Source organism: Fukomys damarensis, unplaced genomic scaffold, assembly GCF_012274545.1.
Source record: "Fukomys damarensis isolate Sample0158 unplaced genomic scaffold, DMR_v1.0_HiC HiC_scaffold_23, whole genome shotgun sequence".
Taxonomy (NCBI): Eukaryota; Metazoa; Chordata; class Mammalia; order Rodentia; family Bathyergidae; genus Fukomys; species Fukomys damarensis.
The window spans coordinates 3,458,399-3,470,780 of NW_022900935.1; the positions used below are offsets into that span (position 1 = coordinate 3,458,399).

General features: G+C 47.5%; 1 protein-coding gene across 1 annotated transcript in view; it reads right to left on the minus strand.

The window, feature by feature from the left end:
- Window positions 1-12,382, minus strand: part of Ubr4 (ubiquitin protein ligase E3 component n-recognin 4) — a 119,920-nt gene that overhangs the window by 29,271 nt on the left and 78,267 nt on the right. The window contains exons 75-85 of the mRNA XM_033767472.1: window positions 11,449-11,688; window positions 10,849-10,987; window positions 9,690-9,815; window positions 9,445-9,573; window positions 8,227-8,570; window positions 6,333-6,423; window positions 5,961-6,045; window positions 5,661-5,788; window positions 1,511-1,640; window positions 1,245-1,402; window positions 406-515 (exon numbers count right to left, since the gene is read on the minus strand). Coding sequence (XP_033623363.1) covers window positions 406-515; window positions 1,245-1,402; window positions 1,511-1,640; window positions 5,661-5,788; window positions 5,961-6,045; window positions 6,333-6,423; window positions 8,227-8,570; window positions 9,445-9,573; window positions 9,690-9,815; window positions 10,849-10,987; window positions 11,449-11,688 — 1,680 coding nt within the window. The remainder of the gene's footprint in view (window positions 1-405; window positions 516-1,244; window positions 1,403-1,510; window positions 1,641-5,660; window positions 5,789-5,960; window positions 6,046-6,332; window positions 6,424-8,226; window positions 8,571-9,444; window positions 9,574-9,689; window positions 9,816-10,848; window positions 10,988-11,448; window positions 11,689-12,382) is intronic.

The following is a 12,382-nucleotide window of genomic DNA, read 5'->3' on the forward strand; positions in this document are numbered from 1 at the left end:
GGTCCCTCTTCCAGACCTTCAGCTGTGCCTCTCTTTCCCCTTCTTTTATGGGCATTTGAGAAACCCCCAACTTCCCACCCCTGGGAAGAATTCAGAACACCAGGTGCTCTTGAGTTGGACTCTAAGCATCTTATTTCAATGCTTATTATCATGAGGATTACATAAAGGATGCTAATCATTTATATGCCCTTAAGATCTCAGTAAATATTGAGATTTGCTATTGCTACTACTACCACAAAAATGCAGCTTTTCCACGCTGTGCTGTATTTGAGGTAAGGAACGAGATGGAGTGCTCTCCACCACATGGGTGCTCTCCCAGCCCTGGTCTGTGCGGTCCCCTGGGAAGGAGGGAAAAGCTCTAGATGAAACCCAACCACCCTTCTCCGGCCCACTCCCACATGGTACCTGGTGAGGAGGTCAAGGACCTGCTGCTTGCGGCTGGGGATGGTGGCTAGAGCTTCCACGATGGTGCAGGCTGCCTGACGTGCAGCCTGTGTTGCGGGAGTGAAAAGCACCTGCAGGACATGGGAGAGGAGATGAAAGGCCCAGCTCAGAGGCCCCTGTCCTATCAAGACCCAGCAGTGCAGTCAAGTGCTACTCATCCAGAAGTTCTCTGGAAATTGTCCTGGGAAAGGGCTCAAGATCCAAATCAGGAGCTAACAGGATCCAGCTGTTGCAGACCGAGAACGAGACTATAAAAGAGCCTCGCTTCTTCAGGGAGATTTCCTCACATGATTTGCAGAACACACCTACAATGTCTGACTGGGGAAAGTCAAGCAAACACTTTCCTTAGCAAAGACTCTGGTAATTATTTTTTGGGAACATTTGTAAAAGGAATATTTTCATCTAATGTAAACTAAAGATTTCTCATTTAACATATAATTTTAATTCTTTAAAGCCTTACCTAGGTACGAAAAAGAGGAGGGAAGAGGCGGGAAGGAGGGAGGGACAGCAAACATAAAAGGCAAAAGTAGGAAAAGGGGGCAGAGTTGAAGTTTGGGTCCTGCATGGTGGAAGGACAGAGAGCAGAAGGAGCTCGATGAGAAAGGCCGAGGAAAGTTCTGTCTGGGCCAATCCACTGTGCCAATAGGTGCGGACAAGGACCTTTACTACTTGGAAAGAAGCAAGGACACCAAAGAGAAACAAGAGCACGCAAAGCAGACACACCGGGAAGAGCAGACACACACTGCTCGGCGCCTGAGGTCAGGGCCCGGCAGCCGAGGGCCCCAGGATTTGGCACTCACTTGCCGCAGCCAGTTGTTATGCCCCAGTTTGAGATCCAAGGGGGTGGCCCTTTTTCCCCGGCGGCTCAGGAACTGCTTCCACCTCCACACGTACTTCTCGGTCAGATAGAGATGGCGGAGCTCTGACTTGCTGGGAGACTTCCCATTATCATCTAGCCCTGCAGGCCGAGGGTTTCGGGGATAGGTAAGTACAAGAGTGACAGGAACAGGGGGGCTGCTAGGACAGGGGCGGGAGGCAGTTCCCCACATCGGGGAGAGACACGCACCTCTGATGGGAAGACACTTCTTCCAGGCTTCGTAGGACGCCTTGCTATCTCTCTTGAGCCACAGCTGAGCCTGGGCATGGATCTCGTTGCAGTATGGCTTCACTGTGGTGAGGGCCTCAACGGGGACATCCTAGAGGAGGTAAGTGGAGCCTGGCGGGAGCTCGAAAGCACACCCGAACCCGTTTGCCATCAGCATGGCACTGCACCCAAGGGGTACCATGCAAAGGCAAGAAGATCAGGACAAGCAATGCGCATCTTTTGTTCCTGTTAAACCATCTTGTTCCAATTTAGCACACAGTGTAAGGTCACTGATTTCTGCAGTGCAGGCTGAAGTGCAGCTTCCTCCACAGTCCTAAAGCTATATCCACTAACTCCTACACCAAGGCGGATCTGTGGCTTCCCAGAGCATAAACCTCCCAGGATCCTTACGCAGTCTCCAAAATGTGCAGAGCTGGTACCACCCAGATCCATCCTGCACAGGCAGTTCTCAAACACTCCAGCCTTGGTAGCTTGTTTCTACACTCTTCAAGGTTTGTCTGTGTGATTACATCTACTGACGCTATACTGAAAGGGAAAAATTCTTACGATACTTAATTTACTTACTAAGAATAAATCTGTTATTTGTCAACCTAATTAACACTGATCTTTAAATAAGACAAATTTAACCTCCCTTGATAAGACAGATTCTCAGGCCAGGGACTTAGCTTATTGGCACCAAAGGCAGACATAAAGTCCTGAGTTCAATTCCTAGTACTGAGAGAAAAAAAAAAGACACATTCTCATACCTACTTCTGTATTCAAACTATACTAATATATTGTTTTGGTTGAAGTATATGAAAAATAGCCTCACACAGACAGTTGGAAAATGAATATTTTAATAATTTAAAAATTGGTTTTGGATTTTCTTTGACACTATCTCAAAATGCTACAGATGAAAGGTTCTTAAAGATAAGCTGTAGTGGACTCTGAGACCATGCCAATGAACTTTTCACATTGTTATACCAACTTCATTTGGACCCAATGCATGATGGGCTTACATACACCGGTCACTTGGAAAACACTGATTTGTACAATTACACCATTTCTCTCTTCTTTTTTGCAATGCTGGGGGACTGAATCCAGGGATTTTTGGCACATGAGAAGTAAGGGCTCCACCACTGAGCCACACTCTTGCCCGAATTCTTTATGAAGTGACAGGCTCCCTTCATTCATTCTGAAGAAAATGTTGCCACACACCCACGCCTGACGAACCACAGCCGCCTATCACTTGCTCCCTCCAGCACCAGTGTGACTCCCTGAAAAAAGCAGGGCTCAGCTGCATCTCGCTTACACACAAGAGCTGTGCATCGCTCCCATTCTGACACCGGGCACTAGGGCGGCTGTCCGTAGAGTGGAGACTTCATGTAAGAGCCTGCACTGTTTCATCAGGGTGTCAGATGACACCACACGGCAATGAAGAGCTGCTGGTACAACTTGGTGTGTCCTTGGGCTGGGCCCAGCAGTCTCACACAGCATAAAACAAGAGTGAAAACGACAGAGTGTCTTAGGATAATTACAAAACAGTTCTGTCTGCATCTACTCCCTGAAAGTCTTGAAAACACCCAAGGGTCTGGGAGCTAAATGTTGAGAAACTTCTGTTCTCCTTGGGTCAAATCTGAGCAAAATATGCAAACATCAGCACTGGGCCCCCATGCTTATGAGGTAAGTAATGCTGTGAAAATCTCCTTCTGCCTCACATGGTGAAAAAAATAAGGGTTAAATGGAGGACGTAGTTCCCCTTTTCAACCAGTTTTACTAGCAGTCCAACTTGGTAGCTTGTTTCTACACTCTTCAAGGTTTGTCTGTGTGATTACATCTACTGACGCTATATTGAAAGGGAAAAATTCTTACGATACTTAATTTACTTACTAAGAATAAATCTGTTATTTGTCAACCTAATTAACACTGATCTTTAAATAAGACAAATTTAACCTCCCTTGATAAGACAGATTCTCAGGCCAGGGACTTAGCTTATTGGCACCAAAGGCAGACATAAAGTCCTGAGTTCAATTCCTAGTACTGAGAGAAAAAAAAAAAGACACATTCTCATACCTACTTCTGTATTCAAACTATACTAATATATTGTTTTGGTTGAAGTATATGAAAAATAGCCTCACACAGACAGTTGGAAAATGAATATTTTAATAATTTAAAAATTGGTTTTGGATTTTCTTTGACACTATCTCAAAATGCTACAGATGAAAGGTTCTTAAAGATAAGCTGTAGTGGACTCTGAGACCATGCCAATGAACTTTTCACATTGTTATACCAACTTCATTTGGACCCAATGCATGATGGGCTTACATACACCGGTCACTTGGAAAACACTGATTTGTACAATTACACCATTTCTCTCTTCTTTTTTGCAATGCTGGGGGACTGAATCCAGGGATTTTTGGCACATGAGAAGTAAGGGCTCCACCACTGAGCCACACTCTTGCCCGAATTCTTTATGAAGTGACAGGCTCCCTTCATTCATTCTGAAGAAAATGTTGCCACACACCCACGCCTGACGAACCACAGCCGCCTATCACTTGCTCCCTCCAGCACCAGTGTGACTCCCTGAAAAAAGCAGGGCTCAGCTGCATCTCGCTTACACACAAGAGCTGTGCATCGCTCCCATTCTGACACCGGGCACTAGGGCGGCTGTCCGTAGAGTGGAGACTTCATGTAAGAGCCTGCACTGTTTCATCAGGGTGTCAGATGACACCACACGGCAATGAAGAGCTGCTGGTACAACTTGGTGTGTCCTTGGGCTGGGCCCAGCAGTCTCACACAGCATAAAACAAGAGTGAAAACGACAGAGTGTCTTAGGATAATTACAAAACAGTTCTGTCTGCATCTACTCCCTGAAAGTCTTGAAAACACCCAAGGGTCTGGGAGCTAAATGTTGAGAAACTTCTGTTCTCCTTGGGTCAAATCTGAGCAAAATATGCAAACATCAGCACTGGGCCCCCATGCTTATGAGGTAAGTAATGCTGTGAAAATCTCCTTCTGCCTCACATGGTGAAAAAAATAAGGGTTAAATGGAGGACGTAGTTCCCCTTTTCAACCAGTTTTACTAGCAGTCCTGAGGAAATAATCCATCACCTAAGGGAAGTAAGCAGCGTGCTCCAGTCCTGTCTTTAGTGAGGGCTGCCAACATAGACCAGGATGAGGGAAACGACTTCCTCTCTTGCCATAACCCCAGTACACACCAGTCACAAGCAGTCTCTTTTTGCCACGGTGTGGCCCATCTAAAGGAAGTAGGAATCTGAAGGACCCAAGGACTAACCCTGGGTGCTTTAGATGCAGATGTCCTTCAGCATGGCCAAGAGGAAGAATTACGAACTACATATTCTATAAGCCAGTTGGTTTGCGGCTCAGCTAGTTACTTTAGTATAAAAGCTTAGCTTTATTCGTTCCCTTAATAATGATTAATTTACTTTTTGCGGGGGTACAGGGGATCAGACTCAGGACCTTGGGCTTGCCAGGCGGGTGTGTCACCACTAGTCAAGTCCCTGGCCCAATAATGATTTACTAAGCACCTATTATATACTAGCTATCAGAGCAGGAACTAGAAATTTTAAAACATTAATGCTGGGCCGGGGATTTAGCTCAGTGGTTCTGCCGCCTGCCTTGCAGGCTTCAAGGTCTTAAGTTCAATCCCCCGTACCAAAAACAAAAAAAACAAAAAACATTAATCCTTAGATTCATGGAGCTCACCGAGTCATTTATCTTTCACATTTCAGAGTTAAGGCTGTTTTACTCTTTACAAGCAGGGAGACTGAGGAACTTAAGTAACTCAAGTGCATGGTCAAGAGAAGAGCTGGAGCTAAACTCAAGCCTCCTTCAATACCTAAGATTTCCCTCCTGCACGGTAGGAGAGGGGTAGGAAAGAAGAGGTGCTTTCTAGGAGCTGCAAGTCACTCCCTGTGATTCAGGAAAGAGGTAGTCTTTTAAAAGACTGCTCTACGCTTTTGTATTTTCATGTTTATTTTACTCTAAACTCCCTTCTCAAAAGCCCCATCCCTCTGCTGAAGGTGCCCAGGCTGGACAAGTGAGCCCAAGATAAGGCAGAGACCTTGAGAAGGCACTGGCACAGTACCAAGACTGACCCCCGGCCCAGTACCTTGTTCTTCTTGCTGGTTGGCGCAGGTGGCTTAATCAGCTTCTGCAAGATCCGCAGACACATGAGCGTGATGTTCTCAACAACCACAGGAGTCTTAATGTTCACAGCCATGAGGAAAAGGCTAAGCGCTAGGAATGGCCAGGAAAGGCAGAGTCACAACCCCAAGATCCATGCCATCTGCCACTGCAGAGGCCGTCCGAATGTCCTTGCCCCCTACCCTCCCCCTTTGGTGCCAGGACTGTCTTAGGGCCTCCTTCCTGCTGTCAGAAAATCTCCAACCCAAGTGCTCCCCAAACTCACCACAGCGTAACCGGAGCTCCCAGCAGCTGTCCTCCTTCGAGATGGAATCCGTCAGCAGCAGCATCTCGTACTGAAGGCTACTTGCCTAGAAGGCCAACGGGAAGACACACGAGTCATCCAGGGTCTGAGGATCAGTGCACAGAGTAAGGCAGGCTCCAAGCTCTGATCCTGAGGACTGAAACTAAAGTGGTCACAAGTGACTCCCTCAAAGACAAAGGACAGATGGAGAACTCTGCAGGCTCTACCCGGGAAATCATTCCGCAAATGCACCACTCCTGCTTTCCTCTGGCTCTGAGATGGGACAGGAGGGAAGAGGCCAGACACAAGAAGGAACATGAGGGAGGAGTCAGAAAGGACGGCTGTCCTGCTCACCAGATCGGGATTGGCCCAGTGGCCCTTCAGGGCTGTGGAGACCTTGCCAATGATCAGGTCGTTCATTTGCTGTGTGGCTTCTGGATTGTCTCTGGGAAGCAAAGAAGGCGAGTGCGGTTATTCACCGTTGGCAGTGCCCCTCCTCTCTACCTGAGGGGCTCGGAGAACACGAACGAATGGCTACGGCTCAAGGTTTCTACTTCCCTGCCTTCGACAGGGGCAAGGCTGTCGCTTCATCTCATAAACCCTGGCCTGAAATGGAAAAGGGCACATCTAAGCCATCTTTCCAGAGAACAGAAGTTGACTGAGGGAAGAAAAGCACCACTGCATCTCAGGCTGCAGGGCCCCCAAGAGCTGCCTGGTGCGTGACGGCCTGCTCTGTGTGGGCCACAGCTCACGCATCACGTCCACCTGCCTCCACGTCATTTCCCCCATGGCACCCATACTTCTTAGCTACAGCTCCTTGTAATGTTTCTACGTCACTCTTCACTCTTCACTGCCTGGTGCGTGACGGCCTGCTCTGTGTGGGCCACAGCTCACGCATCACGTCCACCTGCCTCCACGTCATTTCCCCCATGGCACCCATACTTCTTAGCTACAGCTCCTTGTAATAATGTTTCTACGTCACTCTTCTGCTTCCTGACATAATGAATAAACCCAAAGTCCTCAGAAGGCCTGCAAGACCCTAACTGCCCCTTGGTAACCTCTTCCTCCTCTCCCCGCAGCTGCACAGGCCTCCTTGTCCTTCCCAGCATTCCTGACACCTGCCTGCATCTCAGCCTGTCCTCTAGCTGCTTCCTTTGCAAGAGGCCATGGCCTGAATTGCTGGCACGGCCAGCTCCCTTCCTTCATGCAGGTCTTTGCGCTAGTATCACCCCTCAGAAGTCCTCAAGTACCTTGTGCAAGACAGCAAGCCTTCTGGCAACTGGGATTGATGGCTCTGCTTTTTCTTCAGTCTTATTTTCTGACAAGTATACGATGCTATTAAGGCCACACGAAGGCAGGGACGTGTGTGTGTGTGTGTGTGTGTGTGTGTGCGCGCGCGCATGCGCGTGTGTAGAGGAGGTACTGGGGATTGAACTCAGCCTTCACACTTTTCTTTTCTGAGACAAGGTCTCACTAAGTTGCCCAGATTGGGCTTAAACATGTGATCCTCTGGACTCAGACTCTCAGAGTGCTGGGATTATACATGTACGCCATGACAACCAACTGAGGGGAGGGACTTTATTTCACTTACTATATCCCTAGAGCCTGGAACAGTGCCTGGCAATGAACAGGATCTTAATAAATGCTTGTTAAATGAGTGAATAAATAGTACAAGGAACATTTATGGAGCTCCCACCATATTCTACAATTTTGCCACATAGTGAATAATCCACATAAAGCTGTCGGTGCAGTATCTGGTCCCTAGCAAGTACTCCACAATATGCGATACTATTTATTAAGTTATTCTGCTTATCCTCCTAACAGGCCTTGAGGGTGCTCCTTACTACCTGCACTTCTCCAGTGAGACAAGCTCGAACTCGGAGGTGTTAAAAGTTTGTCCAAGGTGTGTGGTACAAAGTACCAGATCCTGACCCTGGTTCCTTCTTACCTAGAATCCCAGCTCTCATTCTCAAGACCTCTCTGCCCCACATCCTCTCCTCCGGGTGGGTTCCCATCACTCCCTTACCCTCCACGTCTCACAGACAGTTCTCTCGGGGCACACCCCTGGCGCCAAACATATCACACACAAGGCCACCTGAGTTCATACACCACACCCTGGTATCTTCCCACATCTGTCTGACCCCGTGGGCAGGTGGGAGCACAATTCCTTGCACCCTCGTATGCTCCCAGCATCACTGCTGAAGCGAGCTGAAGTGAGTAGGCCCACAATCACAGAGCAGGCTCTGACCGAGTTAGCAGGCACATGAGCTGGCGGACCTCCTCCCGCATGACTGCAGCACCTCGGCGAAGATTATAGTCAAAGAGCTCCCGGATAAGGCCCTGGGTGACGAGGATATGCCTCAGGGCTGGATTGGTGGCCAGGGCCCGGAGCAGTGTGATACAATGTTCTGTGACAGCCGAGGCACAGCCATAGCACTTGGTAGAGGAGGTGTGGCCACAGCCTAGGACAGATAACGCGCGGTACTGGCTGGCAGTGAACATGGGCTGCACAGAAGTCCGGGATGATTTGGTGGCTGCTTCCCTTTGCTGCAGGTCATATTCCAACAACTCTTTTCGTGAAGCAAAAACTTTCTAAGAATGACAAGACAAAAGAGAAGCTGGCAATTAAAATAAAGACAGAGAGTTAACTGGAAAATTAGCTTGGTTTTGGAAAAAATAAAACTACATGCAATACAAAATGTAACATTCCCAACACCCTACCTTAGCCCCATTTTACATAAAAAGAAACTAAAGTTTAGGAAGGCTGGTTTCACCAAGTAAGGGGCAGAGTCAGAAATCAGACTGTTCCTATATAAACCTATCTTTTAAAAAACATAGACAGGGCTGGGGATTTAGCTCAGCGGTTCAGTGGCCTGCCTTGCAAGCGCAAGGACCGGAGTTTAATGCCCGGTACCTAAATAAATAAATAAAATAAAATACATGAACAAAGGTCAGAAACTCATGTACTTGCAGCAAAAATCGTGTAGCAGCCACGTGGGAAGAGAAGCAGACTGGCTGCTCTCCCGTAAGAGGCTCCACTGTCCAAAGATCAGGCCTGGAACAGCAACCGCCCACCCCACCCCGTGTCAGCTAAATCAGGGCCGGCTGCTGTGCCCTGACCCTCCAGCCTGCAAGCACGGCGCAGAATAGGGGACAGACTCTTGGCACCCACTTTTAAAAATCCTGTAAACCATGCCCAAAGATTTACTAATGGCCCCAAAGAGCAGATTTATGTTAATCCCGCATCAGCATTCCTCGTTTCCTAACACAAATTCACCTCTCCGACAAATGCCAGAAAGTACAGTGTGAGAGCTGCCATTTGGTGTGGCCCCTCTGCCTGCCTGTTCAGCTGGGCGGGGAAACTGTGACAGCAAATTCTGAAGTGCTAGACGAGAGTGACAGAGGAGGGAAAGCAAGCTCCACAGTACTTGCACAAACCACCTGGAGAGCTGCTCCCTGGCTCTACCTGGATGATTTTGGAGAGTTCATCAAAAGAGTTCTTGCAGTCTCCGCAGTACTCCTGAGCCAGCTGCAGGATGTAGCGATTCACACTGGCAGAAGTGGAGCTGATGCCCCCTGCTGTTCCCGAGTCTTCCTGCAATCCCAAGAGGTCCACTGTCAGGCTCGTACCTCAAGTGGACCTCACTTAGACGAAGTCTTTTGACCGTGACCCAGTCCCTCTTCAACCACCCTTCTGGTTTTGGATTTTACCTGCGGCTTTTCCGGAGCTGCCTCGTTCACTTTGCATAGCAGGTTCTCCAGCTGGGGCCGATGTCCCATCAACTGATGATATACTCGGTCAGCTTTGTCCAGGAGGGTGTTGATGTTGGAAACAGCCTAGACAGGAAGCACAGGGTGCTGCATGAAGGCTTCTCAGTGTGGCTTTTCTCTGAGTAGCCCCAATTGCTAACCATTTACCAAAACATTTCCTGCAGGTCAGGCACAGTGTTTCAGATATCATCTCTGTTCTTCACAATAACAACACAAGGTGCTATATTATTCTGAATAATATGCACTACATATATCTGGCATACACTAAAACCAATGCTAACAGAAGTAAATTATACAAGGGGACATAATTACTTAAAAAGCACAGATTGGACTGGATGTGGCAGTGTACATCTGTGATCTCAGCACATGGGAGACTGAGGCAGGAAAATAACTGCAACTTCAATGCTACCCTGAACTACATAGCGCAATCTTGCAAATAAAATAAAAATATAAATACATTTTAAAGGTACAGACGGAATGGGAATTTTTATCCTTCCAACTCCAGAGCTACATGTTGTTATTACCTTGTAATAATGTTCCCGTTTTCTCTGCCCCTGCTATCCATGTTGTAACTGGGGGGGGGGTGTCTTGCTATGTAGTTCAGGCTACATTTGAAGTCACTACTATTATGTAGCCCAGGCTGGTCTCGAACTCATAGCGATCCTCCTGCCTTAGCCTCTCAAGTGCTGGGATTACAGGTGTGCACCACCACACCCAGCTTTGCCCTTTCCTATCCAAACCACATTCTACCAGCTGGAACTGAGCCCCTGGACAAGTTCATGCTGAGTAAAGACCAGCAGCCTCAATATGAAGCAATCTGCGACAGAAATGCAAAGGCAAATCATCTGGCTTCTCTCTGCCTTTCTAAATCTGAAGTTATATGCTCCTTAAGAGGCTCTAGTCTTAGTACCAACCAATACTTCTCCAAACTCCTATCTATATAAGCTATGAATCCAATACACCTTATGCCACTGCTATGCTTACTCCCACCCAAAAGCTGGGCCTTGCAGCTCATTACTTGCTGGGTTGAGAAAGACTGGGTGAAAAGGAAGTTTAGATCACAGCCACTGCCCCGAGTCTGGGTCACATCGAGCCTCACCTTCTTCCGGTCTTCTTCATTCTCAATGGGATCCACTGCACAGCAAGGCTTGGCATAGAGCATGAAGTCAAAGCGAGCATATTTACAGAAACCACAGGCATTGCAAAGGAAGGGATCCTTCTCATCATAGTTGATGGATCTGAAGAATCAGTGCTCAGGTCAGTGGGGCCACAGAGGGTAGGTGATGAGGGGATGACTAAGAGGATGGACTGTGGTATATCTATAGGGGAAACTACTGCAATAATCACTGATGGGACAATACACTGGTAGATCAGAATGATATAAGCAATCAGACAACAAGAGAGGAAGACCTAGAATGAAACCAAGGGACCTCCTCCCTGGCTCCATACCCTGCCACTGGATGGGCAAGTGCAAACACACACAAACACACACACACACACACACACACACACACACACACCCTCCCCATGTCCCCATTTCCTCCTTGCAATCCTTGGATAGAATGAACAGACAGTACCCACATCCTCTAAATACAGTATGGAGGGCACCAAACACAGAAATTGCCCACATCAGGACTATTACAGAGAAATAAAGACAAGGGACATGTTTGGCCTTGGCCTGGGGCAACCACTGGCTTACCTGCATTTATGACACTGGTACACATTTTCTCCACAGTTGCCACAGACACCTGGGTTGGCAGGGACAGAGGCACTACAGCGTGGGCACTGCAGGGTCTCTGTGGAGGCCTGATAGTTTTCATAGAAGTCTGCAAACTCGATCATCAGGTTGGAGGCCACAATGGGCAATGGCAAGTCGATCTTCACCTCTGTCTGCCCGGGGGTCAGCTGAACTTTCTTGGCTTTGTGCCAGCGAGCCGGCCTAGGAAGACAGAGGAAATCAGATAAGAGGAAGAGGGCTGAGAGCCTTCTGTTTAGTTCTCAGTGATGACGAACTGACGAGACAAAGGCCAAGCCAAAGACTGCTCCATGTGTTTTTCTAAGGTAGTCAAACGATTAAAGAAATTCGGCAAATAACAGCAGCTTATTAAATTTTTCCACTACTTCGTTCTATAGAAAAGGAACATACAAATGCTGAACATAAGGACTCATGAGGTTCCAGAAAAATAGCAGTAGTGCACATCAAGGATAGACATTATTCCAAATGATGCCACCTCTAAGAGCCCATCATGACGACTGCCCTGGAAGAATGAAACCAGCCTGCTTTGAAGAGGCAGAGGGACGTACTGGGACCTGGCTATGATACAACCAAGTGTTAAGTAAGTCATAAAGAGAAAAGTCATGGACTCATTTAGAGGTGATTACCTAATACAATCAGAACTCTAATTCATTGGGTACTTACCATATGCTAGGCTCTGTACCTATTATTATTATTATTACTTTAAATCTTAAAGTAAAACCCTGAAAGTGGGAATTTATCTGTACTTTACAGTTATGGAAACCAAAGTTAAATTCTCTAAGATCACAGAGATGGTGGAAGGGCTGTGAAATGAACCACATGGTCTAACAGTAGCTGTGCTGTACAAACCCAAGAAAAGAGTCAAATCAACCTGGGC